The sequence below is a fragment of the Carassius carassius genome, chromosome 44 (assembly GCF_963082965.1).
Source record: "Carassius carassius chromosome 44, fCarCar2.1, whole genome shotgun sequence".
Lineage (NCBI taxonomy): Eukaryota > Metazoa > Chordata > Actinopteri > Cypriniformes > Cyprinidae > Carassius > Carassius carassius.
This window is the reverse complement of record NC_081798.1, coordinates 4,240,969-4,253,943: the sequence shown is the minus strand read 5'-3', so window position 1 is coordinate 4,253,943 and position 12,975 is coordinate 4,240,969. Positions and strand designations below refer to the sequence as shown.

Below are 12,975 nucleotides of genomic sequence, written 5' to 3'. Positions count from 1 at the left end.
AATTTAGCTCAATCAGATTATGCGCGACAAAGGTAAATGACTGCATTGTATTATTATTTTTATTATTATTATTATTAAACGTACTTCTGCAGTTACAGGTTATGAAATCACTTATTTTTACTTTTACAAATGATGCCAACATTACGTAGTAAGAACGTTTATTTGAAATGTAAGTTACATACTGCACGTTTGCAGAAATGACGAATCTGCCGCGGATAGTTTCCCGCCTGGAATTAAGCTCAAAGTCAGCAGATTGCTCGATAACACGGCAACACCAGTTAAACTGTCACCGGTAAAAGCGATGGCGGCAGCTGAAATCCAGAGCCAAACATACATAGTCATACACTGCCTCTTACAAAATGAACAAGATTTTGATCTGGAGTGTGATGGTACTGGAGATGGTAAGTGTTCGACTTTGATCTCTGAGCATTATTCGAGTCATTCTATGAAAGTGTCTGTTAAGAACACATAACGTTATGTGTAAACAATGACTTGCTAAAACCTTTCATGTAACTTACGTTAATTAGCTGACTCACTGGGTTAGCTAACCTTGTTTTTTAGATTAATTTTTCGATTTTAGATGTATCATAACTCAAATAAAACCCACAATATTATATCAACGATAAAAATGTATCTCCAGTACGACGTTAGGCTAACGTTACATAAACGTCGTAATATGTTTTCCAGATTTTTAGTTAATATAGTTAATAATAAGTTTAGTTAATATACAATAGTGCATGTACAGACTAAAATGCTCCTCACTAGAGTTACATTTTTTTTTTTGTTAATAAACGTTACTTTCAAGATTGAATGGCATTTCTGAGGTAAACGTGACATCATTTACAAGATAATTTTATTGATGTAACGTTACGCAATTGAAACACTGATTTAGCGATTAAACTTTATTTAAATAATTTTAAAATAAATTAATTTTAAGTTGCTTGTTGTGCAGAGAACTCATTTGACCCTGTAAAAATAGCCTCAAAGCTCAGGGAACTGGGTGATGATTATGATGAGAGAGTGATCCAGCCATTGATGAAGAACGTACAGAAAGCTGCAGCCGATCAGGTGAGTCCAGTCCAAACACCGATCGACTAATCTGAAGAACATTGTGTCACTTTGTGAATATTAATATTTAATCAGTGCTACTTTCTTCCTGGTCCACTCATAATTACTTCTTTCAGTTTCATTTTCTTCCCTGAAACTAATAAAAGTGAAACTTCTTGTGCAGTCAAGTATTTCCTGTTTGGGTCTGATAGCTAAGCCTTGTGTAATTGCACCGTGACTAAGTGTTGGATGTTTGACCACAGCTGTAGCCTCTGACACCTGTTCTCTAGGTGGTGACTGCCTTCAGTGATAGTGTGGAAAGCTTGTGTAACACGTGGATTATGGAAAGAGCAGAAGTGGCCTCAGAGAAGCAGCTTCTCAAGGCTGCCATCACACTGGGACTCCTTATGAAGAAATACTTCCCTGATAAGACAAATGTAGTTGAGTTCGCTATGATGGGATTCGTCAACAATCGTCTAACAAGCTGGATTGCAGAACAAGGAGGCTGGGTGAGGATTCTTTTACCAGATTGACATTAACTACTTCTTTTTGTAGTAAAGATGTGGGTATGTCTCCAGCAGGATAAGTGACTTTTAAACCATCAGTGTGGCTAAATCACATGACCAACTTAAACTTTTTTGCCCTCGTGTGGAACTCCCAGTCTCACATATTCCTATTAAAATGAATCAAGGGCCCTATGAAAATAGTTTTATTTTTTTCCCAAATTCTGTTTTTTTTTCTGTTTTTTTTTTCTAATTTTGTGGATTGTTTTGTTTTGTTTTTTTTTTTTGTTTAAATTTTTTTAGAATTGATTGACCAGCCTGAAAAGGTCAAACCATTTATCAGAGCTTGTTCAAAGGACACTTCACACACTGCCACCTATTTCAAGGATGCAGAGTCAAAATCTGGGTCCGTTCAGAGGACACCAAAATTTCAGCAGTTCTTCAGTTCTTCTGGAGAAATGAGCAATTTCAGTGAAAGCTCTGAATGTCCTTCACTTTTTAGAGGCCTGAACATATAAATTCAACTGTGGTTGTCCTCAGGTTATACGTTCATTATTTTAACAAAACATCTCAACAGTGATTAAAAAAACCCCAAAAACCCACACACAAGACCTCTAGCAGTATCATTCAATCTAGATTTATGGTTCCTTCCTGTCTATCTTTTCTCAGGCCCTCAGTTTTAAGCAGTCTAAATATTAAATGCAAACCGCCTACAGTTTTGTTTCATTTCAACATCATGCAGTGAAATCGGAGGCTGCATTTCTTAATTGCTCACGCAAATGGGGTTTTCACACCAAAACAAATATAAGAATGCATCAAGTTAATTTTCAGCGGTTATTCTGTTAAATACACAGTAGAGAGGAGTATTAATAAGGTCAACTATTTCATTTAGACTGAAATATCTACAAAAACAGTATAACAAAAAACAGTGTCATAACACCACAAAAGCAACATTGCTGATATTGGACTAATAGGATCAAGCAAATTTCTGCCAAATTCTGTTTTTTTTTCTAATTTTGTGGATTGTCTTGTTTTTTTTTTTTTTTTTGTTTAAATTTTTTTAGACTGATTTAATGGTTAAATCAAATTGTATTAATAAAAAAGCCTATCTGATTAACTTACACAATTTAACAGGATTTTTTAGTTTTTAAAGCTTAACAAAAAAATAAAAAAATGTCTTCTTTAAAATCAGTTTTATTTTAAACAAAGTCTGTGTTTCCCCTTTAAAATTTTCTGGATTCCATTTAAATGTGGATTTTAAAAGTATGTGACCCCTTGGACCACTTCGTGAACCTTTATCATAACTCCTATCATAAACGAATAAAATCTCTACTTTATGAAAACTGGTAAAACTCAAAATCTTCTCTCAAAAGCTGAAACCGGTGGTATTACTTCTAATATTAATTATATTCACATCTGTTCATCAAAAAAAACAACAACAAAAGACTGACCAAAAGAAAATAAATCACATATTGGATATAGATTTTTTCTTTATTTTTTTTTACTACATTTTGGTATTGTCATTTCTGTCAACAATATTGCATGTTGATACAGTCACAGTTAGTTTGTAATTGTCTTATTTTAGTCATGGAAAAAAGGTCAGCAATTAATACTTTTCATCGTAGTTTTAATTTAAAAAATTGTCGCTAAACCAAACCATCTGAAGCAGAGGTGTCCACCTTCTAGCAGAGTTTAGATCTTTAGATCTAGATCTAGATCTAGAGTTTAGGTCTTCAGTAGTACTAGAAACTTCTAGGCAAGTGTGATGGGGCTGGATGGAGTTCAACTCTGCAGGAAAGTGGCCCTCCAGGACCAGGATTTGACAGTGCTGCTTAAACCATTTAAGCAGAACTTGGTTACAAGAATTAGAGACATGATATTTGAAATAGTTAGAACCCATTCAATTACAACAGTTGAATCTAGTGAGTAAACTGATGCCATCAAATTCACCTCAAACTGACTTTAGCAGTCAGGTTAGATGCCATATTGAACACAGCAGTGATGGATATACTTAACATTTTTACAATGACACACACCATATAAAAGGACCTTTATCATATAATTTTCAGTTCCTCACAGTTTTGTTTTCATTCCTGTCAAAAATTAAATATGGCATTACTCTGCTATATGTATTTGGCCCCAAATCCCAGCACACAACCTAATTTTTTTGGGGTGTCCCGAGTTCAAGTCCCAACTGTTTGATCTGTCCTGTCATAATAAAGCCAAAAATGCCCAAAAAATAAAATAATATAATCAGTTTTTATTTCAGATATAACCGTTATGACTAATTTTCCCCATATGTTGAAGATTTACTTTGCTATTGTCAAACACGCAGACTAATGTTGTTCTTTCTTTTCTTTTTCAAGGTCTCGGTCTCTAAGAACAGCATGCACTGAGATTGAGCTCATTGTCTCATCCTCCGAGAGATCCTCAATCATTCCTCTGTAGTTTTGATTTGTAATGCAGGATGAACTGTAAATATCTGTCAGATGCCAAAGTCCTGTTTTCAGCCAATCACAACCAACAAAGTTTTTAAATGTTTACATTTTTACTCTAATACAGCTATTTGTGTTTGAGTAATTCAACTGATGCAGGCATTCTCAACCAACATTGCTTTTTTAAATAATAGACTTGTGTATAATGTAGTCAATTTTTTTTTTACATAACTAATGTGGAGTAAAACTACAATGTTATTTTAAATCCTTTAATATGAAGCACTTTGAGCAAATGTGTTGGTCTAATAGGGACATGCATGTTATAGTTAACAAATTGTTAGACTTCCTTCACTACAGATCAAATAAACATGAAGTGGACATGTTGAGACATATTTTTTTGGTTTTACTGCATTCTAGTAACAAAAAGAAAAGAACTTTGTTACTCACTAACAATGGGTCACTTTAAAATTAATGCAACACAAGCATGTTTTTCTTATTAAAAGTGATTTGATTATAGTATTGAGCCTTTTAGCACTATTTCAAACCATCACAGGGGGGCACCACAGTACTAAGTAACAATACTCCTATCATTCAGGCCAAATAAGACCATTGCTTCTGTAGGCTTTGTTGTCAGTAAACAATCCCACATAGAGGAAATGGCCTCTGTGAGCTGTGATTATATCTTTTAGTGCTATAAAACGATTAATCGCATCCAAAATAAAAATTTTGTTTCCCTAGTAAGTGTGTGTCCTGTGTATATTTATGTATATATAAATGCAAACACATGCATGTTTATTATTTAAGAAAAAAATTGATATGTATAAAATATTAGAATATATTTTAAAGAATACATAAATACACACAGTACACATATGTAAACAAAAACTTTTATTTTGAATGATTAATCGCGATTAATCATTTGACTGCACCAATATCCTTATCTGAGAACACTATTAACACTTTGATCATTCCTCACAGCATGCCACCACGGGTAAGTTAAAGCTGCAGTTTTTTTAATAGGGACCTATTAGATTAAGACAATCAACTGATCTATGTAGGTAAGTGCAGCTTGTGAGTCACTTGAACTAGATATAAAAAAATTAATCCAGAGCGTTTATGCCCTTGAACTTAAACTAGTTAAATTCTCCAGCTCAGCTGGTACCCAGTAAAGGAGAAACGGAGGTCGGTTGAATACCATTGATGAAGCGGAAACACAAGTCACTGTGTCAGCTTTGATCTCACCTCTGGATCTACCCAGGAAGTTTGAGAATAGTTGTTTCTCTGGAAACTGTTGAATTGATTGACCAGCCTGAAAAGGTCAAACCATTTATCAGAGCTTGTTCAAAGGACACTTCACACACTGCCACCTATTTCAAGGATGCAGAGTCAAAATCTGGGTCCGTTCAGAGGACACCAAAATTTCAGCAGTTCTTCAGTTCTTCTGGAGAAATGAGCAATTTCAGTGAAAGCTCTGAATGGCCTGAACATATAAATTCAACTGTGGTTGTCCTCAGGTTATACATTCATTATTTTAACAAAACATCTCAACAGTGATTAAAAAAACCCCAAAAACCCACACACAAGACCTCTAGCAGTATCATTCAATCTAGATTTATGGTTCCTTCCTGTCTATCTTTTCTCAGGCCCTCAGTTTTAAGCAGTCTAAATATTAAATGCAAACCGCCTACAGTTTTGTTTCATTTCAACATCATGCAGTGAAATCGGAGGCTGCATTTCTTAATTGCTCACGCAAATGGGGTTTTCACACCAAAACAAATATAAGAATGCATCAAGTTAATTTTCAGCGGTTATTCTGTTAAATACACAGTAGAGAGGAGTATTAATAAGGTCAACTATTTCATTTAGACTGAAATATCTACAAAAACAGTATAACAAAAAAAAGTGTCATAACACCACAAAAGCAACATTGCTGATATTGGACTAATAGGATCAAGCAAATTTCTGCCTAAAGGGATAGTTCACCCAAAAATGAAAGTTTTGTCATGAAGTATGATTTTCTTTTGCTAAAAAAAGCCATTTTTAATTACTGTTTTGAATGAAAGTCAGTGGAGTCCAAAAACTCTGAACTTATCTGGCTGTCATTCTACATGCATCTTACTACCTACATATCTTCTCATACGGCATGACATGAGTGTGTGTAAATGATGACAGAATTTTCAGTTTTTATAAACTATCCCTTTAAGGCAAAGTGAGCCTAGCTGCCTCCTATTTGCGCTAGTCATAACAAGCAGCAAATCACAAATAACTCTATATCCCACACTTCTCAAAACATGAATTTGCTGGCATATAAAAATGACCTCAGACCACATTCTCAATGTCCTTTTTTCAAAGTCCTCAAACGTGGTTATGCTACTGACTGAAGACCAGTGTAGTTTAGTGTACTCATAAGCGCTGACATTTACGAGTGTGCAGTTTTCCATCCATTATATGAAGCCCTTTATGTGATACATTCGAATGAACCACAGCACAAAAGAAAATCATAATCGAATAAAGATTCACAGATGTGAATGCCAGTTGTACTGTGTGACTATTCCTCTAAAACAGGCCATTTTCATTTATTTAATAGTCCCTCACTAATGATGCAATTCATTCTATGCACCATTGACTGGGTTTTCAAGGAAACATTGCCAGTAATGTTCGATTGTCTCATTTCTGTGGCAAACATATTCTCAAGACCGACAGCAAACATCCCAGACTGCATTTTCCCTATAGACCATAAAAAGTGCTTCTCATAGAGGAGACCTGGTTAGCCTAGTGTCAGATGTCATTGTCTCGTAGTCTTCTCTCTTTGCTATCTATGCGAAAGCCAGGGCGATCACCCAGACGTGGCTCCTCCGTGCAACACACATACTGTTTCCAGATCTTAACGAAAGCATTCCGGAATTTCGTAATGCGGAATGCATAAACGATGGGATTGACGGCGGAGTTGGCATGACTGAGCAAGATAGCCACGTAAAGAAGGCACATTGAATAGTCACAACTAGGGCAGAAGAGAGTGATGCAGTTCAGGATATGCAACGGCAACCAGCTGACTGCAAACAAGAAGAGCACCAGCGCGAGAGATTTCGCCAGCTTGAGTTCTTTCCCGTAATATCGAGTGGGGTCGGTCTGGTTGGTGGTGATCTTCTTGGTGAGCTGCTTGTGGATCATGTAGAAGATCTCAGCGTAGATGAGCAACATGAGGACGAGCGGTGGCAGCACCCATCCGAAGAAGTTGAAGTAGACCATGTACTCCATACTGATGACGTTCTCGAACTCACAGATTATGAGAAGGTCGGCACCCAAGGTGCTGTTGGTCTGGCGTAGCTTCTCCAGATTGTTCCAGCCCAACATGGGCGTCAGGCCGACTACGATAGCCACCATCCAGCATGCCATCACTGCGATGCCAGCACGCTTTGGAGTCACCACTCTTTTATAGCTGTGGAAAAAATATATTTTTTTAAACAACTCTACTTTTTCCCATAGGGATTTTTAAAATGGCAGCAGAGTTATGATCAATTAACTAAACCAACCAGCTACAAGGTGAATGACATTACAACCTTTAATTTGAAGCAAAAAAGTATTTGAAAACTGGACGAAAAGACGAAGGTACAAGGCTGTGTACTTAATGGCTTTATCGCATAATATTACACAAGCAAATAGTAATTTGAGAGAATAGTTTTCATAAACTGACACAATTATGTAATCCGCACTACTTCATATAGTGAGATTGCTCTTTTTGCACAATTTGTTCAGATTCGTGTTGGAAATGTTTTTGAAGGGTCATGGGTAATGTCATTTTCGCCAAGAATTCTCTTGGTGAACGTGATTTTTTTTTTTAAAAATAAGCCAAAATTATGCAGGCAGATTTCACAAAACCATCAACCTTGTAGTTCACAGTAGGTCTGTCTTTAAAGGATCATTGTTCAGAATCAACTCCCTTATGGAGAACAGGAATGGAATTGTAACACCCTGTTACACTCTACAACACTTAGAATAAAGAGGAAGCTTTGTAAAGGATGCTGACCCATGAAAATGACTAGGATTAGGCCTATTTCTGAGGAAGTGCAAACATAAGTGAAATTTTTATTCAAAATCAAAAAAAAAATCTTTTGGAAGTGCAATTGATCTGGAACAAATAATTGAAATCCCTGTTATAAATATGGAAATAAATTATATATAAAAATAAAAAAAAGCGCTGAGCTGAATCACTACACAAACTCTGCTGAGAAGGATTACATTTTGACAATCCCTTCTCTGTGAAGAGTAGAAGGTCTTTTCAGACAACGCAAATGAAGCTAGTGAGGCATGACATCCACTCAGCTGGCAAATTGGCACTAGTTGCTGGTTTGACATACTATGCACTTGTCCAGTGTATAATTATCTCAGACTTGTATGTTATAATCCCATTAAATCGTTAAAATTAAGAAAAGAATGTAATTCTAGCTGTTCTTCTACGCAATCATAAGTTGCTAATTCTGCAAAACAGTCCTTCTGCCTAATTGTTTTGACCCAAATGTATAAACTCTGAAACTTCAAATTTAACATTCAATGGGAGGCCACGGGCAGGACAGGAAATTAAAAACTATGAGAGAGTCACAGATTGAAGGTGACTTTGAAAGTGCATTCCATAACTCAGCAATAAATTGAGAAACACTGCAGCCCACGGCAAACTCACCCAGGTCAAACATCACTGCATGGACTGAAAGCAAAGATGCTACCTTTATCTTAGTATTTCTCATTGTCACAATGTTTCTAAAAATTTCTAAATTCAGTTTTTCATGTGAGAATTATGAATCCATACTAATTAAAGAATATGCATTACTGTCTTCTGTTTCGAGTAGGACTAAATCTGCTATAAATGTATAGTTCACCCAAAAATAAACTCGCCCCCATGTTTCAACTAACATGAATGACTTTCATGAAACAAAAGGAAACACTTGAATGTAATGGCAATGAATTGTAACTGTTTATGTAAGCATTAAAAGAAAGAAAAAAGCATAATAAATATTGCAAATGTGTTCTATATTTTAAGGTTTCTTGAAGTCATAGCTATTTTATATAAAATTTTTATTTTATATAAAATTTCGTTCTGTTTCTCACACAAAGTTATTTTATGACTTCAGAAGATTAACATATGGTGCATAAATAAATGTTATGGCACTTTTGTAGCGATTTGGGTTCTTTTTTAGGCTTGACATGGCAAAATGTAATTTTAATTGCATCAATATTCTTTAAAAGTTCTCCTTTGTGTTCAACGGAATGAAAAAAAAAAAGTCATGGGTTTGGAATATCACACAAGGGTGAATAAATCTCATTTTGGGACAAATATCCCTTAAGGACTGACTATCTATAATTTCACAGTCACCGCAACTTCAAAACATCCTCCACATTGATTGACTCGTGCATCCAGAAAAAGAAAACAGACCTGGAAATATAAAATTACAATCCCAGTGAAATTAACAAACAACCACGTCTTATTACCTCATTGGTATCTTGACCCTCAGATAGCGGTCAATAGCAATAGCCAGGAGGGCGAGTATTGAACTTTGCGTTAGCACCAGTACAGTACACGCAACGAGCAGACAGCTGTAAAAATGAGTCTTCAGTCCGATGCTTATGGTTATAGCCAGAGGAATGACCAGTGCCCCGACAGCAATGTCTGCCAGAGCGAGACTGACGATGAAATAAATGGTCGTGTCTCGTAGAGATCGGTTGATTCTCACAGCCCAGACCACCATCACATTCCCAATGACAGAGGAAAGGGCGATGAGCACCTCCATCCCAATGTACAGACCCGGGACACCAGGCATCCTTGCGAGGACTGCACGTGCTTACGTCGAACAGGATCAAATGAAATTTAAATGAGGAGACTGTCGGTGCGTCAAATGAGTCCAAACTGTCGATTTATTCTGGTGAACATATCGGTGCCAAAGTTACATGGCGCAGGACGAAAAAATAAGTTGCGCTTCCTCTCTGAAATGCGTCGCCGGCACCATGATCATCCTCATAATGATGTCCGGGTGTGCAGTCCAGCTCCACTGTGAACTAGTATGAGTCACCTCAGACAGTCCACGATCACATTTCCCGCACATTGCATGCAGTCACTGTTCATCAGAAGCGATCTGCGCGTGACTCAACACCTGTGCGCCAGAGTCAATCAAGACGGCTCCCGTATGGTTCAGAATTAAGCCCGTACATGTGTCTGTCGATGTCGATACATCCTGGGAGGTCTGACGGTCACCTTTACTTTGAAAGCGCAATAACAACACATTTGCTCCACAGACATGCTCCTCGTGCACGCGAGCGCGTCCGACGCAAGTTTCACCAATCAGATGCTACGAGAGCGACAGCACCTGATCAATAATGCTTGCAGTTCATCACCCAAGCTACTTTATAATATGAAGAGTTATGTTATGTTATGTTTTTTTTTTCTTAGAAGGGCCAGTGGAGGCAGTCATGCACTAATGTGGTGCTTTACAAGAAATAACATGCAAGCAATATCTATCTATCTATCTATCTATCTATCTATCTATCTATCTATCTATCTATCTATCTATCTATCTATCTATCTATCTATCTATCTATCAGTATAGATAGTTTGCTAGGTAGATATAGTTATGGTGTATAAAGAATCCTTACTCAAAAATTACGTAAATTTCACAAAACACTTACTAAGAAACAGCAAGTGTAAATTAATTTGTAAGTATAACATTTAAGTAGCCTATATATAAAAAAATTGTAAAATGTACTCAGTGTCAGTGATCTTGTTTAGATTAACAAAGGTGGTACTTTTTAGTTTTTAGAACTTAAATACTTGCAATATATTTGGCTTGTGAATGGGTGATTTGTTATATCACACATTCTTTACTAGAGTATTTATTATTTTCTTAAAATGTAAGCATACCTATTTTACTTTTTTGAGGTAAAAAATTTATTGACTTTAAAATCTCTGCCACACACGTGTCAGTTTGAAAAGGCACAACACTTCTGCTTGAATGCTTTTTCTAATACTGCTTGCAGAGGCTTGCACAATGGAAACAGAAGAATTGGTTCACTTTCAGCTTCATTTTGAAGAAAAATATGGTGACAACTATGAGGAAGCTGTCTCAGCAGTTTTTAAATATAGACACAAAAGTTAAGTAATATTGATTCTGATGGCAAATTATTTTGCTAGATGCTAATGCTTGCATGCAGACACAAACCGAGAAAGGTATCAGTGGTATCAAGACAATTTTTGGCAATGTGTCTGAAGGAATTATTGCAGCACTCCCTTAAATTCTAACCTACAAAAAATACACTTCTTATAGCTCAGACGTGATTTAGAAGGTCTAAACTATATATTAATAATAACAAAAAAAATGTTTTTGTTATTATTATAAATTGAGTTATGTCTGAAGACAAGTGGATAGATAGATAGATAGATAGATAGATAGATAGATAGATAGATAGATAGATAGATAGATAGATAGATAGATATGTAGATACATAATGGCAGGTAAAACTCTTAAGAACCAGTAAAAAATGCAAGAAGAAAAAAACATGACCCTTTGAGCAGCTGAAAAAGAGTGCTAGAAAAAGCTCAGAATAGAGATAATGGAGACAATGGCATAGAGAAAAATGCAAATTTCTGGTTGTGTGTGTTTGGTATAAAGGGCATGAAAATACCAGTCATTCCTCATGTATTTTCTCCTTCCATCAGTTCTACAAAAAAGAAAAAGAAAGCCAGAATGACGTCTATCACTGGCACACGCTTCTAAATTTCATGAATGTTGAGTAGAATTGATTATATGAGCCAATCACTTTTCATGGATGGCAGGACCTTCTGGCTGGTGCCCACGCTGTGGTCTTACAATAAACCCCTTCTGAAAAGCCTCTATCACAGACAAACAACCCGGTGTGTGCTGCCGTTTTTATTGTGATCACCGAAAATTAGATGTTTCGGGCCAGATTCCCCTTTGAGCAGTCATGCTAAGCAGCGGGGTACAGATGAGGCACAGCGGGGCTGCTTATAAACAGAAGACACACATCATGAAGTGACAACAGGATGTTTTCCTGCCAAGCAATGCTTTTATATGTCTCCAGCCAAAATACATTGTAAATAAATGCTAAATATATTTTGTAAACACTGAAGGTGAATAAAATATTTTTTATATATTTTCAAAATTGAAAATAGATTTAGCTTCAGCCTTCACATATCAAAATACATATTTTAAAAATTTATTTTAGGTGCAAGAAAATACATTTCCAACCTTACAGTAGTGTACATTTAGGCTAAATGCAAATGTGGATGCAATATCTTAGTTCGAAACTAGATTTTAATATTTATATATTTATAATTATGCATACCCGACCTTAGAAAAAACTTAGAAAAAGATAGATAGACAGACAGACAGACAGACAGATAGATAGATATTAAATTAAGGTGATGCACCAAGACAACACTCCACTGAGCTACTAATGGGTTTCCTGTATTTTTCTTCCTTTTTGGTAATTTTGCAAGGCTTTTATACCAAATCAATTAGAGGTGCAATCTAACACAATGGACAGTGAGGATCAACAGCATTACAGATCTGATCAGAAAGGATTTTACGCGCTTATTGGTTCCTCCCTCAATCATACTGAAATTGTATTAAGTGCCTCTGAAGAGGAACAGAGGTTGATTTTATGACTCTCCTGGGCAGAAAGACAGCCATTTGCTAGATGCAAGCAGGGTTTATCTGTAAAAAACATAGAGGAGGGGCTCCCAATTATTCCTTTGTATGTCTCAAAATGGCATGAATGCCAATGACAATGAAAAGAGGCAGAAGAACCATGGAGAGGGTAGATATTGTTCTTGTGTTTGCCTGACGTCATTCAGTGTTTTTCTGGAGTGCTACATTTCATGTGTGCTATTTCAATAAATGATGTGTAATTTGAGTTTTTGTTCCAGGAATTTTTCTAGGTTGTTCTTTCCAAATGGACTGCAGTAATGGCCTGTAATAAGCAGA

General features: G+C 36.1%; 2 protein-coding genes across 2 annotated transcripts; one reads left to right on the top strand and one right to left on the bottom strand.

Annotated features, from left to right (window-relative positions):
* The first annotated feature begins 254 nt into the window (after nucleotides 1-254).
* Nucleotides 255-4,371, top strand: LOC132126838 (bcl-2-like protein 15). The gene is made up of 4 exons (XM_059538381.1): nucleotides 255-401; nucleotides 953-1,068; nucleotides 1,338-1,556; nucleotides 3,917-4,371. Exons 1-4 carry the CDS (start codon nucleotides 302-304, stop codon nucleotides 3,944-3,946), a joined length of 465 nt encoding a protein of 154 aa, XP_059394364.1. The 5' UTR covers nucleotides 255-301; the 3' UTR covers nucleotides 3,947-4,371.
* Nucleotides 4,372-5,935: 1,564 nt separating this feature from the next.
* LOC132126836 (adenosine receptor A1-like) lies at nucleotides 5,936-10,329 on the bottom strand. The gene is made up of 2 exons (XM_059538379.1): nucleotides 9,470-10,329; nucleotides 5,936-7,424 (listed from the first exon to the last, which is right to left on the bottom strand). Exons 1-2 carry the CDS (start codon nucleotides 9,796-9,798, stop codon nucleotides 6,764-6,766), a joined length of 990 nt encoding a protein of 329 aa, XP_059394362.1. The 5' UTR covers nucleotides 9,799-10,329; the 3' UTR covers nucleotides 5,936-6,763.
* Nucleotides 10,330-12,975: the final 2,646 nt, after the last annotated feature.

What these genes read in the sequence shown, in the direction of transcription:
- LOC132126838 (XM_059538381.1), top strand. Translation starts at nt 302, where the DNA reads ATGGCGGCAGCTGAAATCCAGAGCCAAACATACATAGTCATACACTGC. An exon ending in GTGTGATGGTACTGGAGATG is followed by an intron (nt 402 to 952) that starts GTAAGTGTTCGA and finishes CTTGTTGTGCAG; the next exon opens with AGAACTCATTTGACCCTGTA. An exon ending in AGAAAGCTGCAGCCGATCAG is followed by an intron (nt 1,069 to 1,337) that starts GTGAGTCCAGTC and finishes CCTGTTCTCTAG; the next exon opens with GTGGTGACTGCCTTCAGTGA.
- LOC132126836 (XM_059538379.1), bottom strand. Translation starts at nt 9,798, where the DNA reads ATGCCTGGTGTCCCGGGTCTGTACATTGGGATGGAGGTGCTCATCGCC. An exon ending in AGGGTCAAGATACCAATGAG is followed by an intron (nt 7,425 to 9,469) that starts GTAATAAGACGT and finishes TTTTTTCCACAG; the next exon opens with CTATAAAAGAGTGGTGACTC.